Source organism: Astatotilapia calliptera, chromosome 17 (genome assembly GCF_900246225.1).
Source record: "Astatotilapia calliptera chromosome 17, fAstCal1.2, whole genome shotgun sequence".
NCBI lineage: Eukaryota > Metazoa > Chordata > Actinopteri > Cichliformes > Cichlidae > Astatotilapia > Astatotilapia calliptera.
This window is the reverse complement of record NC_039318.1, coordinates 30875154-30901577: the sequence shown is the minus strand read 5'-3', so window position 1 is coordinate 30901577 and position 26424 is coordinate 30875154. Positions and strand designations below refer to the sequence as shown.

The window sequence follows — 26424 nt, the reverse complement described above, 5'->3', positions numbered from 1 at the left end:
CTTACCTTCCAGGAATAAAGGATGCACCCATCTCTTTCAAAATTCACAATACGAATGTCGACGGCTCCAGAGTATTCTTCAGACACAGAACACACACTTTATTGCCTGGCCTGTTTTATTATCTCATCCCACTGCTTATCCAGAACATACTAAATAAGTAGTAGAATTACCCTCTGTAATAGATTGTTATCGCAAGCTAACGAGTGTCTGATAGCAGAGGCCTGTAAATATATAAAGTAACCCAACTAGACATCATGCACTGTCTACAAAATAACAACTATCATATATTTCATCTAGCAAGAACATGGAACATTTTATTTTCACGATGTATTTTAAGTTCTCTGTTTGTTTTTTTTTAGATGTTTTCTGTTGATGTTTTGAGTTATGCTCCAGTTACTGAGTCTAAGAGCTGTAGCAAACGGGAGGTTGTTTCATCTCGCCTGCATTTAAGTGTGCGGTAACTGATGAAATAGTGCCATCTGGTGGTCAAAATTTTAAAAAAAAAGAAAAAAGAAAAAAAGAAGAAGTAATAAACAAATCACAGGAACTTTACCACTGCAGGCTAAACTGCCTATGGGGGGCTATAATAACAGTAAAGCTGCGATAAAGGCATAGAAAGAACGAAGAACACGACTTCGTTTGAACCCGCTACTTTTATGTGAGATATTCGTTTATCTGTAAAAACAACTAAAACCTGGCCGTCATCGAAAAGACGCTGACCGTTAGCACCTGAACGCCTCACCTTCTACTCTGCAGACCGACGCCTCCTTCCTGAGGATATCAGACACCACATCCCTGTGCAGGTCGAACTTTGGCTGTGTCCTCAACATATCTGCTCCTACTGTCCCTTGGTTTTTATACCAATAAAAATACTCTCTGCAGTTAGTTCCCTTGAAAAGAGGCAGCAATTACAGCCCAAACGATCGGGAGACCCTTGTCGTCGTTATCGTTCCACTCGCACGGTTTATTTCACCGAATTCAGCGTTTTTGCTCCACAACTAAAGCGAGCAGTTTGCTCTGTGCACTAACATGGACTCGAGTCAACCAGCGCCACCTCTGGCCAAGTGCCACAGCCTACAGCCAGATCAACCTGTGACACACATCTGCACCACGTTTGAATTCGTGTCATGCACATTTGTACCTTTCAATTGTGTGTTTGTGCGTCATGCAAACAAACCTTTGAAATGAATGAAATGATATCATGTATTTAATATCAGCCTACATTTGTACAAAATGCCAAATGACATACACATAAGAATCACCATCCTGATATCAATACTTTTGCCCATACGAAAAATGTCGTGAACACACTAATATTTCACCAGTGTTGTAACATCACATGTCGTTAGCGTAGTCTGTCTGTGTCTTCCCTCTGCAAACAAACATGTTAGAGTTGGTTGTGATATACAGTCTGCATAAGTGTGGTCAATCTAATAAACATTTGTAAGGAGATGGCAGTTACTGTGAATGTACAGCAGGTGATTAGTAATAAACAGCCAGACAATGACTCTGACAATCTCATTCAATCTTGCAGATTGCACCTTCTGTGGAAAGTGGTACCACACAGTGTGTGTGGACTTCCCCTGTGCAGAAGGCGACTACAAATGTTGTGGGTGCTAAATAAACAGAAAAAAGTGATCCCTGTTGTCTTTGCTTACTGATTGTTTTCAGTGTTGACAATCCACATTGCTGGCATTGCATCTTTCAACATGTTTGTGGGCAGATTTGGATGTACCAGGGGTAAGTGCAGCCACTCAGCCTCTACTCACTGTGATCATAGCAGCAGGTGCAGATGTGTCACAAGTTAATCTAGTAGTGGGCTATGGTCATGTGTTAGTGGTGGGAACAGTCATATCCACTCACTCTCACTGGCTGTTTATTACTAATCACTGTGTAACTGCTGTGGATTCACAGTAACTGCCGTCTCCTTACAAATCTTCATTAGATTAACCACACTTATACAGACTGTATATAACTCCAGCCATGTTGATGAATTGCCTATATTGGCTGGAAATATTCATTTTCAGGGAAAAGACACAGACAGACTATGCTAGCGACATGTGATGTTACAACACTAATGAAATATTGATGTGTCATATTTGTCCAAGGCGTATTTCATTGTTATGGAAAAAGAGAATATTAAAATCATGATGACCAATTGGAGTGGTGATTTCTATGACTTTGTGTATATAATTTGGAATTTTGTACAAATGTAGGCCAATAAGGAATATATGATATCATTTCATTCTTTTCAAAGGTTTATTTGCATGACGCACAAACACACAATTGAAAGGTACAAATGTGCATGACACGAATTCAAACGTGGTGCAGATGTGTGTCACAGGTTGATCTGGCTGTAGGCTGTGGCACTTGGCCAGAGGTGGCGCTGGTTGACTCGAGTCCATGTTGGTGCACAGGATCTGCTCAGGCTCCATATCATGTGACCGAAACTTGTTACTACTTGAAAACTGAAAGTAGAGTAGAGCACTCCGACAAATATTACCTTTAACTATCTAGCTCTTCCTCTTGACTTCACAAAGTTTTTATTGACATGCGGAAACGTCGCGTTAGTCTAAAGGTAGCTCCTCCCTCGAGTGGGATCACAGAGCCGGTATGTCGCTGTCATAGGCCGAGGAGAGCATCAGTCTGGAGGGTTGGAATCTCTCACGCCGCTGGCAGCCTGCTGAGCAAGGGACTTCACAGTGGTGTGTCATACATGTGTCCTCTTTTCTGTACATTCGAGCCCACGGGGTTGACTTTTTACGTGTATTTTCAATCCAATATGGCAACATTTTAATGTTAAATGTAATATGTATAAGCACTAATTGCTCGCTACACTCCAAAAACAGAAAGCGGAAGGAACAACGGCGTGGTGAAAATCTGTAAAAGCGGGAACAATCAGAAACACCATCCATCCTGTAGTTAGAATTTTCAAAATGAAAAACAGTTAAATATTTATACATTCTGGCTTCAGGCGTGGCTGGTGGGGATCTTTAAAATGCTGCTATGAATCGATTAAATTATTTTTATTTTAATATTCTCTAGGTCCATCTTTTTGATGATTATTTTAAAACTTAAAACCACCCATAAACTCGAAATAGATGTATTTGGTGTATTTATGCTTATAGAAACTTCTCAAAGACCATCTCATTCCTTCATTTTTTTAAACTGAATGAAAGTAATATTTGAAATACCTCAAGACCTACTGGTGAGACATCATTAACCCATGAACGAGTTTTTATGGTTTCTTATAACCTCGAACAGCTGTACAGCAAAGTGATAAAAGGGGTCAATTAAACTAAAAAGAGCTCATATCAGCCTATAGGGAGAATAAAGTTCAAGTGAAAAAAAAAAGACAAAAGGTGGGAAAAGAGCAGGTCCAACACATTTTTTGATATCAAGATAAATCGGAGAAAAAAATGTGTTTCTACCTTTGTATCATCTTCTAAAAACATAACAAAACAATCTGTACGTTAGTGATATCTAGACCTATTCAGAAGATTAAAAATAATGAGCATCTACCTAATAAGGGGAATAAATCAATCATCTTCTGAAACCAGACTTCTGTGTACAGTTAATGTGCTGTTGTGATTTCCACATCACTACAGAGGTACTCTAGGTGTTTTCACTCACTTTTGCTTCTTCACGTTAAATGTGCATGGTTTTCGTCACTATCCAACATTGACCTGCCTTTTTACTTTCACCTGTTGAAGGTGAGACAACTTTAACCATTACTATTCTTACAGGTGAAAGAACCTAGTATGTGATGTTCTGTACACTGGGTGAATGAATTAAAATATTTTGACGTGCAGGGTCTTTAATTAAGATTTACTCGAATTCCTACAATAAATCAATCAATAAATCAAGCAACGGTGCAGGTCCAAAAGCTTATGTTGGAGCTGTATTTGATGGCCAATACTGCCCTCATCTGCTCAGCTTGAGAACTGCATGTAAGAGCGCCCAACGCGCAATATAGCCGAGTGATTCCGGATATACACGACGAACGTCGGAGTTTCGGTGTGACGTATGCGCCCGCCCCCGAGTCCCCGCCCCTTCCCCCGCCCGTTCTCTATGCCCCTTCCAGGCTACACACAAGGCTGGAGAGTCTCCGGCAGCACGGCGCGTAACACAACCTACTGACAGCTGCGACTCACAACCAAGGAGGGAAAAGATGGAGCACAGAGACACCGACTTCAACATATTGCTAGCGACCGATTCATACAAGGTACGGTACCCGTGATGGTCTCGGGCGAACGAGGCATTAGGTGAAGGGAGAGTCGTTAAGAGTGAAAATTGACAAAGTCAAGGTGGTTTCATCATCAGTCCCAAGGCCATCACACTGTTCTGTGTGGCCGGTATCCATCGGTTCACCGCAGGCCAAATTAGTTGGGGGAGGGAGAAGAGGGCTGGTACAACAGAGACGGTGTACCACATTCACAATGCAGGCATCCTTTTTTCCCCTAGATTTCATGTAAGATCGCTATTACCATACCAGTCCCCCCCTCGGATTGCTAGTCATAATGGTCCGCAGCTAGCTGATTTAGCTAGCTAGCGCATAGGGAGCGCAAGAGAGAGATGAAGGGTATTGATATTTTAAAAAAAAGCTAGTATTAGCCCCTAGCTAGCAAGTGCTGTATGAACTGCACATGGGCAAAAGCTCAGTCACACTAGCTCGACGTCGTGTTAGCCACTATAGGGCTAGCTCGCACCACTCATAATGCAATTCATAACTTACGAGAAAACGAAAGTTAAAAAGGAATCACAAGGCAGCTAGACTTTCAAAGCGGGTTTAAGATGTTTGGCAGTTGGTAAGGGTTGTAAGTGTTTATACACTGGCTAACGACAAGAAACAACCCGCTGATAACCAGCAATATAAACAGAGGACAAATGATCTTAGAGTATTGTTTAAGCTCACGTAGCAAGTGGTTGCCTGGACGGCTGCCAGGTCAACTGCCACATGACACCATTCAGCAATTCGGTGATGCTGATGATAGGAAAGAAAGTCAGAAATGACAGGAGAGGGGAGTATGGGGCTACCAGCAGAGGCAGGAAGCCCAAGTACCTCGACTAAAACCTAGGCTCAGACTGAGCTGTACACCAGCTGAATGAATGAAAAAAAACTTGGTAATGTAGTCTAATGATACAAACTAACATCTTAAATGTATGTGTACATGGATGTACTTTCATTGTGTTTCATTGTGTTATCACTAATGTTAGTGTGGTTTAATTTGCCTACAACATCTCTTAAGTGTGCTGTTCAGTTATACTTCAATATTTCATGTTCTGTACCCATATATATCAGCTGTATTGCCATATCATAATTTTTTTTTACTAAGGAAATAAAAAACAAAATCTTCACTTAAATACCTGCAAAATCTCCCGTCGGTGTGTAATGCACAGTCACACCTTACCTTTCATTTCATCCAAATGAGTGGTTTTGGTTTCATTTCATTGTTTCATTACAGTTTAACTTTCACTATAGAAAAAAATGAAAGTAAACGTATACCTGATTCTAGAAGTATTGATCGATTGGGATTATTGATGAACAGCCAGCACCACTGCTGACTGGTGTTAAGTGGATGTATATGTATATTATATAGTGTGGGTGTTTTTGTTTTGTTTTTTATGAGCAGAAACATCCCTTTGGAAGAGGTGGCAGTTTCATGTTGAGTGGTTTCTATAAAGTCTTAGCTTTCTGGCACCTCCTTTCATTTTAAACTAAGTCTAAAGTATCTGGATTGACTACCTTAATAAAGGGCATATGTAGTTAACCCCTTTATGAGACATCTACAGGGAAACTCAGTCTAGAGTATCGGATATTTCCTGATGCAACAATTACATAAAGTCCATTAAATCCTCCCACAGAGCTCATATTTCATTGACCCGACTTTATTCAAGTTATTAGAAAACAAAAAGTAGATTTCAAACAAAGACCCAGCATTTTCTGCTCCGCTTCACCACAATGTCAAATATCAGAATACAGCCGACACACATTTTCATTCACAGAAAACAGTTTTTCCTTGTAACTTAAGAAAGCTCACAAAGAGCTGCATAATATAAAATAGAAGAAGGCTACAGATGGTTTTGTTAGGTAGCAACAAAGTGTGCTCAAAGTAAAGCACAGCATTGTGTTAGAAGTCGTGTTTTCAGTCAAGTAGTGATAGTTAAAGCCCAGGGAGAAGCAGCAAATGCCTGACAAATGACAGTACAGATAAATGTCTCTTCACTGCAGCGCAGGCAAGTTTTACTTGTGTTGCAACACCTGTCACCCAGCTTTACCTTGTATGTGTAGCTTGGCCGTGCATGACCAAAGGGAAAGGTTAATTCAAAGAAATGCTCGCTGGTCTCTCAGAACAACTGAAGGCACACACAGGACATAAAAACAAACTCCACCTGAGCACCTTTGTGTTTTGTGTGCTTGAATTCAAAAGCAAACTCTCTGTCCCAAAGGCACGCCGGCCTATTGTCTGGAAGCATGCATTCAAAAAATCTCTGCTTGTTTGACAGGGAGGAGTTATATTGTGTTCTATTATTAGCACAGATTTTTAAAGAAAAGCCACATTAGTTTGTCACCATGTGACCACATTTGCATATTACACTCTTCTGACCCTTAAATCCAGAGTGAATGGTGGTGAGAAAGTAAGCAGGGATCCAGGGTCTTACATTAAAGTATCTGGGGTTTCATTTTAGCACTTCTTTCTTCTTTTTTTAATGCATCCCCTTGCTCTTATTTTGAAAGTTCGGGTCCTACTGTCCGGCTTAACCCGGCACTTCCTGCTTCATATTTCCTAATCAGAATTCTTGATACCTTTCACCTGGTTCTCCAGCGTGTCTTGATTGGACAGACCAACTGCATGTGTTGTTTGCGTCTTTGAAAACTGGCTGCAAGCTGAAAAGCCACTTCAACAGAGAACTGTTTCACGTGCCACTACGGAGAGGTGATCAAGCCCAGTGTTGCAGAGTTGGATTTTATCTTTGGAACCAGACTAACTGAACTGTCAGTATGTGTTGTTCCATTATTTGTCTTTGAATTGAACTCTTAACTTCAGGTCATGGGACAGTGCCCTGCATGTACTGCATTTCACGCGTGGTGATGATGGAAAAGGTTGTGGTAATAGATTTAAGGAACTTTTGTGAAACGTCCAAGCGTTTTCACAAGGCTGCCTTCATCATCTCCTTCCCAGTCTCTCGAAAGAGCAAAGGAGGAATTACTTGATGTTTATAGATGGCAACTTGTGTGTGAGAAAATTACTGACATTGCATTAACTTTCTGCGCTGTCATAGACGATAAGCGTCAGTGTATATGTTTGGTGTTTTTGATTTTAATTATCCTGGAATCATTGCACCCTCAGTTAGCTCAGTATCATCAGAGTTTTAAAGGAGGAAGGAAGGAAAAAGAGGAAGCAGATAACAAACCCCAAACCTTACTTCAGTTGCGTTTGTGTCTGATCAGTTTTTTCAGTACAAAACCCAGACTGAATGAGCTTGTCATTGTATGAGTACTCAAAATATCATATCCTCAAATTTATGAACCTAGAGCCTGCTTACCAGTTATTCATATATGAAAATAGTAAGATTTACTTAACAAACATCTCCTTAGAGTTAAGAGGTACTGATAAGTGATGGCACTCTGTGGTTTTACCACTACATGCACCTCCTTCCATTACTGATACTGTTACTGTAAAACTGAATTGTGTAACTCAGTTGTTGGTCTTGTTTGTCGTAATTAGGTTCATGTTACAATAGATGGATGTTTTATAATCAAATATTCATGCGTGTCCTCTGCTGACATTTAATAATATTGGACGTACTGCTCGTGCTTTGAAACTCTGATTAGTTTTGCCATTCTAAAGCATTGGTTGTGTGTTTGTGTGTGTATACAGTGGGTGCCAATGAATATGTACACACGTGGTTGCACTCAGTGTCATGTTAAGTGTCTTGACTCTATTTTGAGTCCTCGAAAGCCCAGAGGAAAGGACACATATGGGGGTCAGAGTAACTGAGTGGTTCATTGACATTTATCTCATCTATACTCAATGTGGGTGTCAAGTAGTTTTGTATCTTACTGTATATTTAATGTCTTGATGCATGCTGAGTAATCCGGGTAAGGAACGCCCGAAAAGTTGATTCTCTTCTTCTGGATGTAGCGTTTTCAGTGGGAGAAACATTTTGTCCGAGTGACATCTTCAGTCTCAGCTGACTGCAGGTTTCCCCAAACTTTTAAAGAGTGTATTAGCATATTGACTGAAACTAGCCCAATGAATGAACAATGGGCTGTGAGGTCAGTTCTTGACCTTTTATATGGATATTGTCATGACCATTGATCAACAACCACTGATCAATAGCCACGAGTATCATTCACAGAGAGTTGGGGAATGGCTGCAATCACGGCGTTGTAAGATGGCGAAAGATGTTCAGAGATAGCCTTTCTCTTTTCACGTAAATGGCCTCCTTGACTCCGCGGTCAAACCAGCGTTCCTCTCTGTCCAGGATGTGTACATCCTCATCACTGAAAGAGTGGCCACTGGCCTGTAGGTGTGAATAGATTGTAGAGTCCTGGCCTGACGAATTAGCTCTTCTGTGTTGCCAGATCTCCAAAAGTTGATTCTGTTCATCTGGACGTAGCGTTTTCTGGGAAAAATGTTTCGTCACTCATCCAAGTGACTTCTTCAGTCTCACCTGGCATCTGTTGCCAGATGTTGTTTGGTCGTGGTCATGACCCTTTGCATATTAATGATCAAGATAAAGAACCACCAAACTTGGAAAAAGTGGGAGTCAAACTGGAAATGGAGAACATTCTTTTAGAGTTTCAGTAATGCTTATCAAGTAGTTAGTGTTTTCAGGAAAGTCAGCGTACAAACTGCACGCAAGCTGTTAGTGACCAAAACCATCGCAAGGTGGTTTGTTTTTTTGTTTTTTTTTTGCAGCGCTGTAAACTCCTTTGTGAATCAATTTCACATCCTAGCGAAAGCAGACGGCCTACTGCAACCACTTGCCAACCTGTCAGCAATCAAACTTTCCCTAGCAACTGAAGGCTACCACTGAGTCTGCACTGTCTATGAGTTTTTGTGACTGGGCCTTAGCCATCAGTTTCATAGCAACAACTCGCCAACTGGTCATTGAGTACTTATTTTTCCTTGGTGACTAGTGTTTACCAAGGCGATCACCAGCCAGTCTCTAGGTATGTTTGATCAGAGTCTAATGTCTAACAATAATAAATGACTCTTGCTTGTACTGTGACTTGTACTTTGACTGTGTACACATTAGGTTCTCATGTGACACATGATGAGGCAGGAATATAATTTCTAAATGTAAGTGCACTTCAGTTGTGGTAGGAGCGTTGCTGGTAGGAGTTAAACCTTTAGTGCACTCTAGAAATCCATTAGCTCATTTAGGGATTTAATTAATGACTGATGGCTACCACTGACTATGTATCGTCTCCTTTTTGTGAGACTGTATCATATGGGTATGATAGTAGAGTCTGTTATTGAAACATGTCTGGACTTGCCTTAAGCTGTTGACTTGATTGCAGACACTGGGGATTCAATTTTCACTAGAAGTGCACATAAAGCTCCAAACAACTGTTTTATAGAGAAAATGTGTATGTGTGAGAGACAAATTCGACTTCTTTCTCCCTGAATGTAATTTTTTTTTTTTAATGCATGACATTGAAACACTTTTACGAACTGAAATGTTTCATGCAATCAGATAAGTTGTGAAAATGTGTTTATTTGGTAAGAAGTTATTGATTCTATGGGATTTCTTCATTTCTGTGGAAGATAAGTTGTTGTTTTTTTTTCAGTTTGAAAATGCTGCAATTTTCCTTTGAAATCCCATCGACGCCCTGAAATCAAGCAGGGTGTTGGTCATTATGCGTTGGTCCAAATTCCCTGTACACTAAATATTTTGCACAATCTTAAAACACATTGAGATAAAATCAGTTCCTTCGAATGGTGGGCTTGTGCAGTATTGTACAGTGCAAAATGTACAAGATACATTGTGAAACTGGGCTACAGTACAGGCCCATTGCCTCTTGACACTAATGATAAAATCTAGATGAGTCATTTTGCACTGGTGGCAATGTGGCATGTTAACACATGCATACTAAATAAAAAATAAAGTAGTTAGTGATCACGTTTGGATGGGGTTTGACTCAACTTAGAAGTGAGTACACCTTCACCAATGTATTTTAGACTGAAATAAGATAAATTGGAGATGTTGTCTTAGTGTTCCTGGATCCAGAAATTTATTCATGCATGGTGTCTAGGGAATTTTCAGCTGTGGCAGAGGTATGCGGTATCAGACTGCTCTTGTTTTAGTTTTCTCCTAACCCGGTTAAACTGGTTAGTCATTGTTTATGGCCAGTCTAATTTGTCTTGTGCTCTGTTTTGGCAGGTAACGCATTATAAACAGTACCCCCCCAACACGAGTAAAGTGTACTCTTACTTCGAGTGCCGCGAGAAGAGGACAGACCCCAGCAAAAACAGAAAAGTCAAATATGACAAAACTGTCTTTTATGGCCTACAGTACATCCTGCACAAATATCTAAAAGGTAAGTTTGCCTTTTGTTTAAGTAAAAGCTCTGTAGCCAGACTAAACAAGTCAACATGACCTTGCAACTAAGTCCAAGCTTCTCAATGGCAAATAAACACAGATGGGAGGGAGTCTGGTCACATGCAGCCACCGCGTTGTGATATTTGCGTAAATAGAAGTGCTTCCAGTCCACTTAAATTAAATAAGGGTAACAATTCAATACTTAAATCACACAACCAAGACATGGAAGCAAGCTGTGCACATGATGTTATGGTTCTAGTGCTGTGAATGCAGTTTACACAACCGCTATTTTGCTGTGGTCCAGCAAGCCTCAGTCTTTAGTCAGGCGAAAGATTTTTACTGGTTAATAAAAAAAAAATTACCGTATTTCCCGGACTACAAAGCGCACCTGAATATTAGCCGCACAAGCTAAAATCAGGGGAAAATCCTGTTTTGTACATACATTAGCCGCACCTGACCAAAAGCCGCAGGTGTTTCAATGTTGACTTATCATATGTAAGAGAATATGCACAAAGGAAATTGTCAGGAAAGAGATGGCTGTTTGGAGACACCCCTTTTATTAATATTTTGAAAAACAAGTTATGGGTACATATTTGCACATGTAGTACATAACAGTAACCTACAGCACACCAGAAAAATAGATTCGGACTACCTTTTAGGCTCAGGTGCAGTGACACAGCTTTAACAAGAAGAAAAGTCAGTCATTCACCACCATCTTTCTCTTCCTCCTGCGCACTAAAACCACCAAAGTCCTCTTCTCCAGTGTCGGATACAAACAGGCTCAGGATGGCTTCGTCATCCACTCTCCGCTTCTCTCCTTCGTTGTCACTTTCAAAACCAAAGAAATCCTCATTGTCAGTGTCGGAGTCCTCCTCTCCATCATGCAGCAGTCCAGCCGGACGGACATGTGACTAACATACCACTCTTGAACCCCAATCCTTCCGCCAGGCAACGTAGTGCCGTACAACAGCGGAACAAACAAAACAAATCGTCTTACGATATGACAAAAATCATGGACAATCCATAGAAAAGCCGCACCTGACTAAAAGCCGCAGGGTTCAAAGCTTGTGCAAAAAGTAGCAGCTTATAGCCCGACAATTACGGTAAGTGTAGCTGAAAAAGTCGACATCCAGACTTTGGAGGGCCTTTTATAGTACTTGATTGGTCCCTGTGGGAGCACTCTATTGTTTTGGCCTTCCCTCTACAGGGAAAGTTGCAGAGCAGTGTGCCTAAGGCTTTTCAAAGTCATTGCTTTGCTGAAGGACACTTCAGCAGGGCAGGTGGTTTCTATCGAGTCCTGGAGCAACAGTTCTTTTATTCATTCGAAAAACAGCAAGGCTGCAGCGTGCTGCTTCACATTGATTAGGCCGTACAAAACAAACATACCACAAAAGAATCCAGGTTGGGAAAGAAATGAGAAAACAAGACCAGCCTGAAATAAGCCCAAAACACTTTATGCCCTAATTAACTCAAGATGATTAACGCTGATGCTCACGTCCTGAGAGGCAAAAGAGAGGGCAAGAGAGAGTGTCGAAAGAATGCATCTCCCTCATGTCTGTTAAGCGGATTTCATGGTGTGGTAACAGAGGTGTGGAGAGAGTGCAACGGATAACAGAGAACAGAGACGGAGAGGACAAAAGCACAGCTGCTCTTTCGCTGTCCGAGGGAGAAAAGCTGGCTCGGCAGAGCATCGCTCGGAGCACAGCGATTAGGCCATCTACCAGCGATGCATCCTCGATCCTCTAACAGAATTGATTTCATGAGCAAGTGAAAGTTAAAAAAAAAACAGACCCTCTGTTTACCCAAAGCTACAAGAAAACCTCACCATTCAGAGAATTTAACCCGATAATGCATTGTTGAAAGAGGGTTACATTAAAGTAGCTTAGTATAAAATCTAGAAACAAAAGAAAGCAGCTAGCTCCACTTACACTTCATGATTTTATAAATATCGATAAAAATGATTGCACACACATGTAACACTTTTTTTTATTTCTCAGACTGTCAGACCTTTCTTTTGCATTTCCTAATAAACCACAGTATCCCCTTAGAGATCCTTTCCCATCTGTGGTATGCTGTGTTTCATAGTTTCCATGAACTAGAAACTTGAAATGAGACAAGGATGTAGTTTGTGTCACATGTTTTCCAAACAAAGATGCCTTCTCAGCAGCTTCAAACTTGATTATCGTGGTGGACAGTAGAGAAGCACACCAGTGCTGCGGTGTTTGTTTCACCAACCTCTTTGTCTGTACTGTCTCCCGCTTCCTCCTTTATTCCCCACCTACTTCCTGCTCTCCAGGAAAAGTAGTGACTCCAGAGAAGATTCAAGAGGCGAAGGAGGTCTACAGGGAACACTTCCAGGATGATGTTTTTAATGAGAAGGGGTGGACTTATATTTTGGAGGTAAGAGATTACTGAAAGATTTTTGTCTTTTTTCCTATATGATACATTTTTATAGGTATATTTGTAGACAGGTTTCCTAAACAATACAGAGTGTTTCAGGAAATGGTTTATTAAGGAAAAAATTGTGTGTACATGTAAACAAGCACATCGTAATGTTACCACATGAAACGCTGTGGTGTTGATGTGTCGCGCATCAGAGAAGCTAGAGGTCACCAGGAGATTTGGTGTGTTGCTAGAAAACTGTTTTAAGGCAATTTTTTTTTTTTTTTTTTTTTTTTATAATTAAAAACTGATTGTTTAAAAAATCATTACTAAAAAGGATGCCACTATCAGATGCTCGTTTGCAGCAGTACAGACACAAAACTGTCATGGCCTCCTCCGTTTGACACATATCACAGTACCAGACCAACAGGAACACACACTCAGCCCCTCCCCCTCACTAGCAGCACTATATGAGGAATTCTGAGGGGTCAGTAAAGCATCAGTTTCAACAACATTAGTTAATTTTAATGGTATATGTTAGCCTTAGCCATCTAACTATTAGCAATTATTAGTTAGTCAAAGTAGTGGCTACGGCTAATAATAAAATAATATTGTTAACGTTGTTGCTAGGAAACAAACATTTTAATCTTCTGTGTTTGTAATATTAATACATGGTTCATTTCACTGGATAATGTATTATTTGTGTGTAGAAGATGTTAGGTTTAACAGACGCAAAGAAAAGTCTAAAGTCTACTAACAAATAAACAAAAATAGTAAGAACCTACTTTAAAGATTCCACTCTAACTGCAATTAAAATATAGTGCTGAGCCAAGTACAGCACAACCTCAGGCAACCAAAAATACAGTTTTTTTGCTTTTGTTTTTTCTGATAGAAATGTGTACCTTACTGTTATGTCCTCGATGGAATTTGTTGGGGTTTTTTTTTTCTTTTTTGTTTGTTTGTTCTATTTAAACTGAAATATGCAAATCTAATCGACAATTTAAAACTATGGAAATGAACATAATACTTCCCTTTAATTTACTTTTCCCTCCAAGTAAATGGCTTACCTCTGAAAATCTTTTGCTATAGCTTAGATATAAATCTGTTAATATATCCAGGAAGGTGATGCTGGTAACCTTATATATTTGTGTGCATTTCTTTGTGTTTACAGAAATACAACGGACACCTGCCCATTGAAATCAAGGCGGTGCCAGAGGGGAGTGTCATTCCTCGAGGCAATGTTTTGTTCACAGTGGAGAGCACAGACCCCGAATGCTACTGGCTCACTAACTGGGTGGAGGTACGTTTGGTTCATGGACACGGGTTAGGGTGGGATCTGAGAGGGCCCTGACATGACATGTTTTATTCATTTATGGATTTGAGGTGTACTTTTTATGTGTAATCTATAACAAAAAAACAGAATTTTGACTGTTGTTTAAATCTGTCTTGTGGGGTTCTGTTGCTTTTCAGTGTAATGCTAAATCACAGGAGAACCCCTTCACAGTGTAACTACTGGAAGAGCTCTATCAAGTTAAAAGCCCTCGTAAATTTCATACCCCTGTGCCCTCAAATAGCAGTGAAATGTTTTATGTGCTCATCACATTGCTACTAAAACTACATTGCTAGGCTTAGCGATACCATTTAATGGTTATTTGATAATTAATAGAAGAAGGAAGACATTAGCAACGTTTAGGTCCCATTTATTACAATAGAGAGGTAATAGTTTTATAAAAGCCATAAACAATTTAGTTTGGCAGCATGCCCTGTGACACTTCATGATTTCTTAAATCTCACTGAGTTGCAATTCTGCCATAGTTCATAGCTTAATACCCACTTGGAGACATACTTGTGTTACAACTGCAGCAAAAGTATAGTGTAGAGATTTCATTGAGTAGTCAAAGAATGTAGTAGTAATAGGCTCATATGGTCATTGTTGTACACTTACACTTCTTTGACGCCAAAAAAAGAAGTGTAAATTGAGTTTTGTATGCTGCAGACTGAAACAGCTCAGTTCAGTTAGAGCTAGCTGGATAGCCAGGCCTGCATCACTTTTGAGTATTATTGCTTTGTATATTTACAGAATTTATTGCTGTCCAAAATGAACATGACTTTTTGCTTCATGACTTAGTATCATGGAACTATGGTCACTTAGTATTTTATCTAGTAGTATTGTTAGCAAGAAAGCTAAAGTTAGCCATGGGGCATTAATGTGGAAATTATTGATTTGTTGTCTTACTGTATTGATTGTAGTGCATATATGAATATATGTCTGTATCTAACCCATCTCCTCTTCAACGGGTTCGACTAATTTCAACTAATCTTTGCACAGACATCGTCACATATGCTGCTATTATGTTTGTAAAAAATGGTAATTGTATTTAATTTTTATATTTCAAGTTATATTCTCTGATTACGTTTATGTACATCGCTTATACGTAACTAAACGGTCACCAAAATTTGTGCCTGTGGTGTTGAGTCAACACTAAATACAGGATGGAGATTTTCAAAAAGCTGATGAAGTTAGTTATTGGTTAGCCCTAGTTATAGCTAGGTGGCTAGCAAGCTATTGCTAGGTTTTTTTTAGATTAGATTATTTTTTGCTACTAAAAAAGATGATTGGGAGGGGGCTGTTGTGACCCTCAGAAGTAAAGCATGGCGCCTGTAGGTGTTGAATACCCCACTGCTGTAGTTTTCCCAGTGTTTGTCACTCATCTGATTAGATGAGATTCATTGTATAAAAACTTAACCTAATATTAGTTATCGTATAGCTAATAGCAGTATTGCTAGTTTGCAAATGTAGCAGCTGGCTAGATCATCTTAGCTTACTCCCTGGCTAAAGTTGTTTCTGGCAAAATGCTATCTTGTCTTTCTGTTCAGTGTTTGTTGGCGGTGAAAGCTTGTTGATTTGCGGACTCCGTTCATTAGCTAATGTTAGCAGGTCATTGACTTTCCCAAAGTCAGTGAAGAAGCTTTTAAATAGCAGGGAAGATCTAGTTTTTTGAGATTATATCATATTTGATTTTGTCTTGTAATGATGTCATATTTTACCTTTGTTCACAGCCAGACTACCTGTGCTTTTCCTGATTCTACTATTTGTTCTACGATGATCTAATTAGCTTTAGTTTTATTTTTTACTACACAGACGAATGATGTCACTATTTCCATCTAACAAATAAGCATATTTAGCAAATGTCTTGTAACCATACTGTAGGTTTCACAAATAATTCACATAAAATTCCAGAGAAAGTTAAGTAGATTTGAGTGACTTTATTCTGGTAGTTTGAGTACTGCATTTTTACACTGAGCTGATCCACAGTGTGACTCTGAGATCAGGATTATCATGAACTTAATGCTGCATGAACAGGCTGTCCTCAATGACTCGGCGGAACAAGCACTTTCTTGCACTTCACTTTCACTTTCTGTTCTTCTGACTGCTGTCGTGTCTCGTGCTGGTTTTTTTTTCACCATGTCAAACCAATTCATAAATATCACGTTTGACTGCTCCTACAAATGAATCACGCCGTGATTAATCAGAAACGGCATTCTTTTGTTTGTCTGTTGATGCAAAAAACCTTTTTATAATCTATATGCACACACTTACCAGCATATTAGTATGTTCAGAAAGTCTAATGTATCCTGAAAGTGGTCTGCGTTTGGAGCTATTATGTGACGCGCGCACTCTCGACTCTGTAATGGCATAGTACTTGGAGGTCACCTACAGCCAAGAGCACTGTGACGACACGTCCACAAACCCATTTATACACACACTTGGTAAGTTTCTCTGGTTGATTTAAATACACACATAAACAGACACACATGGGGGTCGTTCTTCATGGCTGTGAAGTAAAATTAGCCACAGACTGGTGTCCTTGAGCTGCGTCACTAGGTCATACTCTATTTATCTCTTTCCCTTTCACTCTTGCTGTCCCTTCTTGTTTCGATTTTCTCATTTTCTTCTTTGTCACATCATTTTTTCCCCTTTCTTCTCTATTGCTTTCTTGTCCTTTTTATTTATTTATTTTTTGCCATTGCCTTCCCCATTCTCATCCCGCTCTGTGGTTCCTTATCGCCGTCCATTTTGTTCTGGGACATTGACAGAGTAGTTGTGTTGTTGTTGTGTGTAGGGTGTGCATTCCTTCTTAGTGTTGCTCTTACTGCCCCTCCATTTTACCGTGGCAGCAGGTATCCTTTACAAACTGTCGCCTGACAATGATAGAAAAATTGCAGTGTAACAATGCTTACACTGTACTTAATCTTTTACCACACAAATGTAGAATTGGTTATAACTACTACATGCCCATGCTACAGTGTTGTTTGATCTGTTTGTGCAGCTGGCAAACCGATACTCTTAATCACACTGAAAAAAGATGGCGTTTGTATGATTAAAAACAGGCATTTTAGCACCCCGCTAGGTGTGTATCATTTGGCTTTTGTAGATAAAAATGACATAAGATGCTTTTATAAGGTATAATATGTGTATAAAGGCTCAAAACAGGGTGATTAAGCCTGTTGCCATGCAACACAATGTCATCTTGACATCATAAAATCCCATGCGTAACTCAACTTTTCTAAGATATAAATTAGATGTTACTGTTGTGAAATAAAAAAATGATACAGTTCTTTTAAACAGTGTTATTAGTGCATAAATGCTACCAGTGGGTCATTTTAACCTGTTCCTTCTAGGCAACAAAAGGACATGATAATGTGTGATATAAATAAGAACTTTCAGTGGCCTGTGCAAAGTTTGGTTGCTCAACTGCTTATAGTCGAGGAGGAGTTTGCGGACAAGGAAACAAACAGGCACATGCGCGTTTTTGTTTTATTGTAAGAAATTTACAGCTCAAGCTTTATGTGTACCTCTATGAAGACATGCGTTCCAGAGGTGGAGAGTGGGGATATTTTGGTCTTCCTGAAACCCCTACAAGAGCTATTTAAGTGCTGAGACTCGTTTTAAAGGTTAAGGCTAGCATTAGCATTAAAGGACAGGGTCGGGGGCTAAATGTCAGTGAATGTCCTCGCAGAGATAGCCTTACAAATGCATGTCTGTGTGCGTACACATGGACTTTGGACTTTCTTTGGCAGTCACATGAGTCCATATTATGGAATTATAATTAGGCTGGGGATGCATGTGACCTGCTCAGTGTTATAAGGTAGAAACACACCGCATAGTGTTAGGAGGCACAAAGAGTGTGAGCTAGGTAAACAGAGAATTTTTATAGCCTTAGTTATATTTAGAGTTTTAGTCTTGCTTGGTGTGTTTATCTGCTGTTAATAAGGTTCAGCCTACATAGCATAGTACTTGGTTGTCATTCCTAACATGAAATGTTTAAATCGCAGTAAGCGGTTACATAGTGTTAGTTTAGCGCTCTTGTTCATAATCCTCTTGTCACCATATTCCACAGGTTTCTCTTTCTATCAAACTTTTTCTGCATCATCTGTTCTTACCGCAGCTTAAATCTGATGATTGCTCTGACAAAATGGATTTTGAATTTACAAGGAGGAGAGCTTTAGAAAGCGAGGGCAAAACACTGACTGGCAGATCTTCACAGAATCACGCTCTATGCTTCAGACTGCAGGAACTATGTATTCCTAAAATTTCCCAGGTGGTGGAGAGTACAGATAAGCCACTTGTTTTCATATTAAAGTCATTGACTGTGGTCCAGAGTTGACATGAAGCAACAAGGAATGTGCTTTTCCCAGAGTTTGTCTTTGGTGAATGAGCAGGCCGCTGTGATCCCTCTGAGCCTGTTAGTTTGGGGTTTTAGTACCATTTAAATATTGGGAAAGCAGAAGAATTGGGCCAGACATTCACCGGTCTGTTGCCTGCAGGGGAAAAAAAACTTGACTATGCTTGCTTTTTTCTTTTTTGCTTACCATTAACTGTTATGAATATTTAGTCCGATAACCTGCTTGTTTGCTATAATAAATGCACATGGAAAAACTTAGAGCATAATGACACCCTGAACAATTTATAAATATCCAGTAAAGTGAACTGAACTCTCCTTTCTTTCTCCGTCAGACCATCCTGGTTCAGATCTGGTATCCCATCACTGTGGCGACCAACTCTAGAGAGCAAAAGAAGATCCTTGCCAAGTACCTCTTAGAGACTTCGGGGAATTTGGAGGGGCTGGAGTATAAACTACATGACTTCGGCTACAGAGGCGTGTCCTCACAAGAGGTATGGAGAAAGCTAAAGGATTTAAATCTGGTTAATTTAAGGACAAGGACAATAAAGCTCATCAGAGATTTCAAAAACAAAGAAAATTAAGACTTGGTCTAGTCCACATTTTGCTCTCCCTTGCAAACGCAAGGTTTGAACAGGAGGTGGGCGGGGCTTCTCTGCTCAAAGCCATCAAAGAGCATCTGCAATTGCAAATCTATAAATGAGAAAATAAGGGGAAACATTATTTCCACTTTAAGGTTGTTTACAGCACTTCAAGGTCCCTAACCCCCACCCTATCCTCTTTATTCACAGACTGCTGGCATAGGAGCCTCCGCCCATCTGGTCAACTTCAAGGGCACAGACACGGTCGCTGGCATCGGAGTCATTAAGAAGTACTATGGCACCAAGGACCCTGTGCCAGGCTTCTCAGTGCCCGCTGCCGAGCACAGGTACACACACGCTTTACTTTACTGGCCTTATTTATTTAGTGTTAATCTGTAAAGGACTTTATGTTCCTGCTTAGAGATGGAATATTTGTCTGTGCAGTGTACCGTTCTGAGCTGTGTTTTATTGCAGATACGACCGCACAGTTTAGAGATTTACTTCCAGACTCCATGTAATGACGGGTGTCTGAGAAACACTGCTTTCAAGGGACTCCCAAGATTTACACAAACTTTAAGCAGCTCATGCAGGTTGCTAAATTACTGCACACAGTTTTAATTATCTGCATTTAGGCCACACATTCACCTGTTCTCTTGGAAAATCTCAGCTGTCTTCATCTGTATTGCTGCTTTTGATGAAATGGTGCACAGTTTGGCCAAGAGCCCGCTCTGAAATCCAGCTTTTCATCCACAGAGAAGGAAACTCTCTTCAAATAACACCTAATTATGTGCCAAAGCTGTTGATGTAGAGATGTTTGTCAGCCAGAGTGAATATTTATTCAACATTTGGCTCATGATGGTGTTAATTTTCTCTCCTGACTTGTGCTTGGTCACCCTCGCAGTCATTATCTGGTTCGTCTATTTCATTCGGTGAATGGTGCTGTGATTAGCTGGAAGTGAGAGTTTTGATTGGCTGCTGCCCCGGCGCACAACTCTCTCCATTTATCCTGCTTACAGACACCTCTCCCTTTCTGTTTCGCTCTCATGCGCGCACACACAGCAGCTTCCTACTGGCCGCCAGCGCTGTTACTGCTGCACCAGCGCACCCTTCTTCCCCATACCAGTGCATTGTGGGATAGTGGCTGGAGTTGTTATAGCAACTGTTATGCAATGGCCTCCCTCCTGAAATCGGTTTCGTTTCTACCTCCTCGGTGGGAGGAGTCGCAGTGATATTCCAGAGGAAAAGGGAGGGTTGATTTTTTTTTTTTTTTTTTTTTTTAAGAGAAAAGGTGTGTCACCCTTAGTTTGAAGAAATCAGTGCCAGCAGTGTGTGCACACTGCACACGTTTCATGTATTGGGGTTGTGCCAAGAAGCCCAGGAGCTGCAGCGCATTAAACTAAAATTATCTTCAGGGCCAAGTTGGATTCTGGAACAACACAATGGAGAGAGCACCAAATCCTTAAAACAAAGCAACATGATCATTACAAGCATCTGCTGTCCAAGACCTAATAAGCCTAAAGTCCAGATCTTCATGTTTTTCTGCACTTTTCCATTTACCTTACCTTATTATCATGGTGCGTGATGCATTAACATTAATATTTGATGTATTCATCAGGAGCTCTGTGTGGGTTCTATCACCTTTTTCTCCTTGTCTGACTCTACACTGGTGATGCTAGGCGATGCAGAAGAACGCCAGCATCAGAAGTACACACAGCTGTTGTACAGTACCTGTAAGATCATATTTGGGCTCGTCTTAGACTAAAACCTGGAGTGCAGCGCCCTCTTCTGGACACTCTGGGACATTATCACTCAATCACTGTGTTTGGTCTTTCCTGTCTACTCTTCTTCAGATGTATATTTAATAGCTCTGCCATTCTCTCTGCAGTACCATCACAGCGTGGGGGAAAGACCATGAAAAAGATGCCTTCGAGCACATCATCAAGCAGTTTCCCAGCGTGCCTGTGTCCATAGTCAGCGACAGCTACGACATCTACAACGCCTGCGAGAAGATTTGGGGAGAAGACCTGCGGGCGCTGATCGAGATGCGCAGCGCAGACGCCCCGCTCGTCGTTCGACCAGACTCAGGAAACCCGCTCGATACGGTTTTGAAGGTGCGGTCACACAAACGGCTTTACTTTCATTTATAGTCTTTAACCCAGCCAGGAAACTCAACTTTTCCTCTCTGTACCTCCTCCTCCATCCTCTCTTCTTTGACTGTTTACAGGTTTTGGAGATTCTAGGGAAGAAGTTTGCACCAAAGGAGAACTCTAAAGGGTTCAAGGTTCTCCCTCCTTACATTAGAGTCATACAAGGAGATGGAGTGGATATCAACACACTGCAAGAGGTACAGGCACATGGCGCCAGCTGTTCAAAGTTTGAAGGCAGCAGCAAGGTTTGATTGTGTGTATTTGTTTCCCAGATTGTGGAGGGAATGAAGCAACACAGATGGTCCATTGAGAACATTACCTTCGGGTCCGGAGGGGCTCTGCTGCAGAAACTGACCAGAGATCTGCTCAACTGCTCATTCAAATGCAGCTACGTGGTCACTAACGGACTAGGGGTGAGGACCGGGTGAATGGGTCTACATTTGTTAGGTGGCTTTGTAGCTGTTTAAGTGCACTTTCTGGAAATCTTTATTTATTCAGCCATGATCCCAGGCAGACTTTTCAGGGATGTCCTTTCTGTTTCAGTGTGACATAGATCTTTTTGTGCTGTATCTCAGGTGAACGTGTTCAAGGATCCGGTGGCAGATCCCAACAAGAGGTCGAAGAAAGGTCGTCTGTCTCTACACCGGACCCAGAGCGGAGACTTTGTCACTCTGGAGGAGGGCAAGGGCGATCTGGAGGAGTATGGCGTGGTGAGTTCACACCACGTGGTGAGAGTGAATGAATAGTGGCATTGTAAAGCGCTTTGGGTGCCTTGAAAAGCGCTATATAAATCCAATCCATTATTATTATTATAAACCCTTTTCTTTACTCAATTGTTTTGATTGTTCACATGTAATTTGATTTCATACGAACACTGCCGTTCTCACTTTTTTTGTTGTTTTGTCTTTACTCTTTCCTCCAGGACCTGTTGCACACTGTCTTTCGTAATGGGAAGATTGTGAAGACGTACACATTTGACGAAGTCAGAGACAATGCTAAGCTCAAAGAGAGCGAGCTTGAAGAGCTGCTGCACTGAGTGCAGTCCTGCTAATCCCCACATAATATCCAAACCCCCCACCCTCCAAAAAAATATCCTTTTCCTTTCAATCTTTCACCTGTAGGCTTCCATTGTCACCCTAGAGAATGGAGGTAGTGTGCACTGTTGATAGACCCCACTTTTTAAGCCTGAGAATCCCTCAGTATGTCCCTATAAACTCCAGATTTCCTTAAAATTCCTGAATTTTCACCCTCTGTTCTCCAGCCGAGTGGGGAAGCTTTAAAAACGCCTCAGATCAGTGACAAAGCCCTTTAGAGTCGGGGGGTGGGGGTGGGAGTCGGGAACAGAAGGAAAATGTGTTGTTGTGAGCAAAAGAAAAAGATGTGAGAGAAGTTGTGATTGTGATGTTAGAACATTCAAATCCTTGTGCTACTGCCCTAAGTTGATCACCAGCGCGTTGCACTGATAGGCCGGCTACATTGCAGCTTAATGAATATGTCCGGCTGCTGGTAGGAGGCGTGGCGACAGACCTTTTCCCGTGACGCCACACGCGCGAGGGCGCTTGAGATGATTGTAGGTTTTTTGAATGAGCATTTCGACGGCCACGTGCCGAATGCACCTGAGATGAGTGAGAAAGAACCTGGCGGAAGCCACACCCACACGAGTTAACATTCTCCATGTATCCTGTACAGAACTGTTTAGAAAAAAAATACATGTCTGAATCTACTTAGCGTTGTCTTTTATGTGAATCAAGAAAACGATCACGGTATATCACAATGCACCGATTACACTTGGACTTAAGGAAAAATCATGAACGCTTGGACTTGGAGCACGAGTAATGAAAGGTTAATTTCCTCCACAGTTCTTGCTTTTTAATAGTTACAATTAATAAATAAACAAAACGAATTACAATAGGCCAATATTTAAGTCAAGTACTCCCACTGTCCCACCACAAAATTATTGGTGCATCTCTGGAGGTATATCTGATCATTTACTTACTGTTATGTTGCCCACAGCGCGTTCCCATCATGAAGGTTTGCTCTACAATCCAAATCACACCACAAAAATCACAAATGGAGGAAGACGGAGTTTAATAAATCACTTTTTTTTTTCTTTGTAATTCTTATTGATTTTTCAGATTCAGGTTTGATTACATTCAAATAATCATTCAGTAATAGACATTTAAATCGATCGGAAATTAAAAAGGCCCAGAGATTAGATGGTTCCCACTGAACTTTAACGAGTGGGGTTTTTTGGATTAGGTCTTCATGATGGTGAATGGCCACTCTTTGCTGTTAATCAGACCAAGAGTTGATGTGAAAAAAATATACATTGCAGAAATCGTCTTCACTGGAATGAAGAGGACAAAAACCTTATGTGTTTCTGAAAGATGACGTGCATATATGTGGCGCCTTGGCTGAGATGTTTGTTCGGTGTTGGTTCTGATGTCTTTGTGTGTGTGAATGTGAGTGAGTGTGTGTGTGGGGGGGGGGGGTGAGAGAGACGTTTTCTTCCTTTAAACGACTGTGTGCTATTCCTTTTTCTGCAAATGTGCTTGTTTTCGTGGGAATAAAACAACATTCTTCCCGGCCTTTTATTCTGAAAGGAGACGTTGTGACAGTCTAGTGGAGAGTTAGTTTAACTTTTTGGCAAACAAGAGGTTTATAAATGAAAAAATTAAAAAAGCGAGAGTACTTTCTGACACTAACATGCACCAGCTATGCATTGGTAGTCGGTGGAGCATAGTTGCTGGTCAGAGAAGCATTTCCCCTTAGTATCACTGCCTTAACTTTTGAAGGGGAGGAATGGTTTGGATTTATTGCCCTGGTGTAAATGGGGGTTTCGCTTGCTAATGCCTTTCGGAGTTGATCAACTTTCCATTCAGAGCATCTTAGCCAGATTGTGGTGGGTGTCATTTCCTGAGTTGGCCTTTTTCAGAGTGAAGGGATTTTTCTAGTAGAGCGCTAGGAGCTGGTGACATCACAGGACAAAGAGAGTTGCGTTTTTTTTTTGTTTTTTTTTAATAGCAGTCGCCAAGTTGTGAAAGTACCAGAGTGACTTATCTCAGTACAGTCCACAGGAGATAAATCCTTTGGTGCTCCTCATAATTCACGTAGCGCCACCAAAAGGATTACATTTGAAGCTCTCGGGTTTGTGGATTGCCATTTGTGATTCCTTCCACGGGGTTGATTTAGTCGTAATCACATGACACTGTAATCGTGAGCGTTGCTGGTAATTCAGGCTCAAAGGCACTCTCACAGAGCTGCTGCCCCGGCTGTAGGCTGTCTTGTTTAAACTTTAAAGCCTCCAGGTGGTAATTTGTTCCCGCTCTTCAGACACTCAGCTGCTTCACATTCATAACTTCACACGCTACGCCCTCTGGGAGCTCCACAGAGCCGCAGCAGCCTCACCGGAGCTATTAGAGCATCAGCGACCTCCTTTTTTTCTTTCTTTCTTTCTTTCTTTCTTAAAGGTTCCCTCACAGACACTGACCCTGCTTCCCCCCCCCCCCCCCCCCCCCCCCATGTAACCAACCTTGATAACGCCTGTGATGTCACCAACTCCCATTCCTCTCCACTGGCTCAGAGCCATCGCGCTCAAACACAGACAAGCTGAGCGAACCACACACTGATACAACATCGGACCGTTATTCAATCTTCCTGTTTTGTTTTGTTTTTTTCCTTCTTCCCGCTGCTGTTATCTGTGAGGTCATGTCATCCAGCAAGTAATGAACCTGTAGTCCTTTTACATTCAGTAAAATTTTCATTTTACTATTTTGATACTGTCTCGGTTCTTACCTCAGAGAGATATTATTTTGTATGACAAAGGAAAAAAACAAACAAAACCAATAATATGCCAGAAATCTAGCGGTAAATATCCTTATTTACAACTGATGCGGCCATGCTGCCTTCTCACTTGTACATAAAAACAAGTAGTTTGACTGAAAGTGGAGAGGGCAAGTTAGGGGAGACGACCACACTTGATGAAATTATTATTTTTGTCAAAACGATCATTTTTGTACCAACAGAAGAATATCCAAAACTGCTTGACAGACCTAGCAGTGCGACTGTCGAGCTTTTAGCTTCTGTTTGTGTGGGCGTGTGGTCCGGTGGGAGTGCTCTGTGTGTGCGTGTAATGAATGAAAGTGTTTGTGGATACTATTTTTTTTCCTCTCTCTGTTGTTGTTGTTTTACTTGTATGTATATGTTGATTGTTCCAAATTCTCTCCCAGCACAAATGATATTTTAACTAACATAACATGCTATGTTGTCAACAATACATTGATTAAAGATGCCACCCTGTCAGTTTGAAGTGCTTCATTTATCGCGCCTCCTTTTTGTTTTTCCATTGATAGCGTTGGCCTTTCCAACAAGTGCCTCCGAAACGACTTAACAGCCCTAATGCAGAGACCGCTGGGAGGCTGTGTGAAATGTACATTGAAAACACAAAGTCGTGAATATGGAATCTTACAGAGCCGCTTTTGATTCACAGAAGAACACAGAAAACACATCACATGTTTAAAAATGAGCAAATATACCATTTTAGGAAAAGTATTGGCTCGTCACATTCACTGAATTTGATGGCAGCGTTACAAAATACTTGCGACACGGCCATGTTTACTGCTGTGTAACGACAGTCTGGGAACTGAAGAGACCAGCTGCTGGAATTCTGGGAGAGGAATGTTTTCCAATTCTTGTTTGAAGGCTTCAGCTGGTGAGAAGTCTGGACTGCAGGCAGGCCAATTCAGCACCCGGACTCTTCTACTATGAAGCCATGCTGTTGTAATTGATCCAGGATGCAGTTTAGCATTGCTTTGTTAAAATGTGTAAGGCCTGCCCTGAAAAACATGTATGGTTGGGAGCATATGTTCCTCTTGAACCTGTATATACATTTCAAATTAATGGTAGATGTGCAGGCTGTTAATTCCACAGGCACTAATGGACCCCAATACCAACAGAGATGCAGGCTTACGAGCTGGATGGTCCTTCTGTACTCCAGAGGATGTGGCGTTCATGTTCTCCAAAAAGAATTTCAAATTTCAATTATCTGACCACAGGGGAGTTTTCCACTTTGCTTCA

The 26424-nt window shown here is 41.0% G+C and overlaps 2 protein-coding genes across 4 annotated transcripts in view; one reads left to right on the top strand and one right to left on the bottom strand.

The window, feature by feature from the left end:
• gsap (gamma-secretase activating protein) overlaps positions 1 to 8278 on the bottom strand; it is a 63816-nt gene extending 55538 nt beyond the window's left edge. For 2 of the 3 annotated variants that reach the window (XM_026146147.1, XM_026146148.1), the window contains exons 1-2: positions 743 to 911; positions 6 to 76 (exon numbers count right to left, since the gene is read on the bottom strand). In XM_026146147.1, the coding sequence (XP_026001932.1) occupies positions 6 to 76; positions 743 to 830 (159 nt within the window). In that variant the 5' untranslated portion in view covers positions 831 to 911. Of the gene's footprint in view, positions 1 to 5; positions 77 to 742; positions 912 to 8066 lie in introns of those variants that run through there. The other variant, XM_026146149.1, reaches the window with a different exon arrangement.
• Positions 4049 to 25657, top strand: nampt1 (nicotinamide phosphoribosyltransferase 1). The gene is made up of 11 exons (XM_026146150.1): positions 4049 to 4225; positions 10396 to 10552; positions 12851 to 12954; positions 14108 to 14236; positions 18956 to 19114; positions 19412 to 19548; positions 21087 to 21312; positions 21426 to 21545; positions 21621 to 21761; positions 21924 to 22058; positions 22271 to 25657. Exons 1-11 carry the CDS (start codon positions 4172 to 4174, stop codon positions 22382 to 22384), a joined length of 1476 nt encoding a protein of 491 aa, XP_026001935.1. The 5' UTR covers positions 4049 to 4171; the 3' UTR covers positions 22385 to 25657.
• Positions 25658 to 26424: the final 767 nt, after the last annotated feature.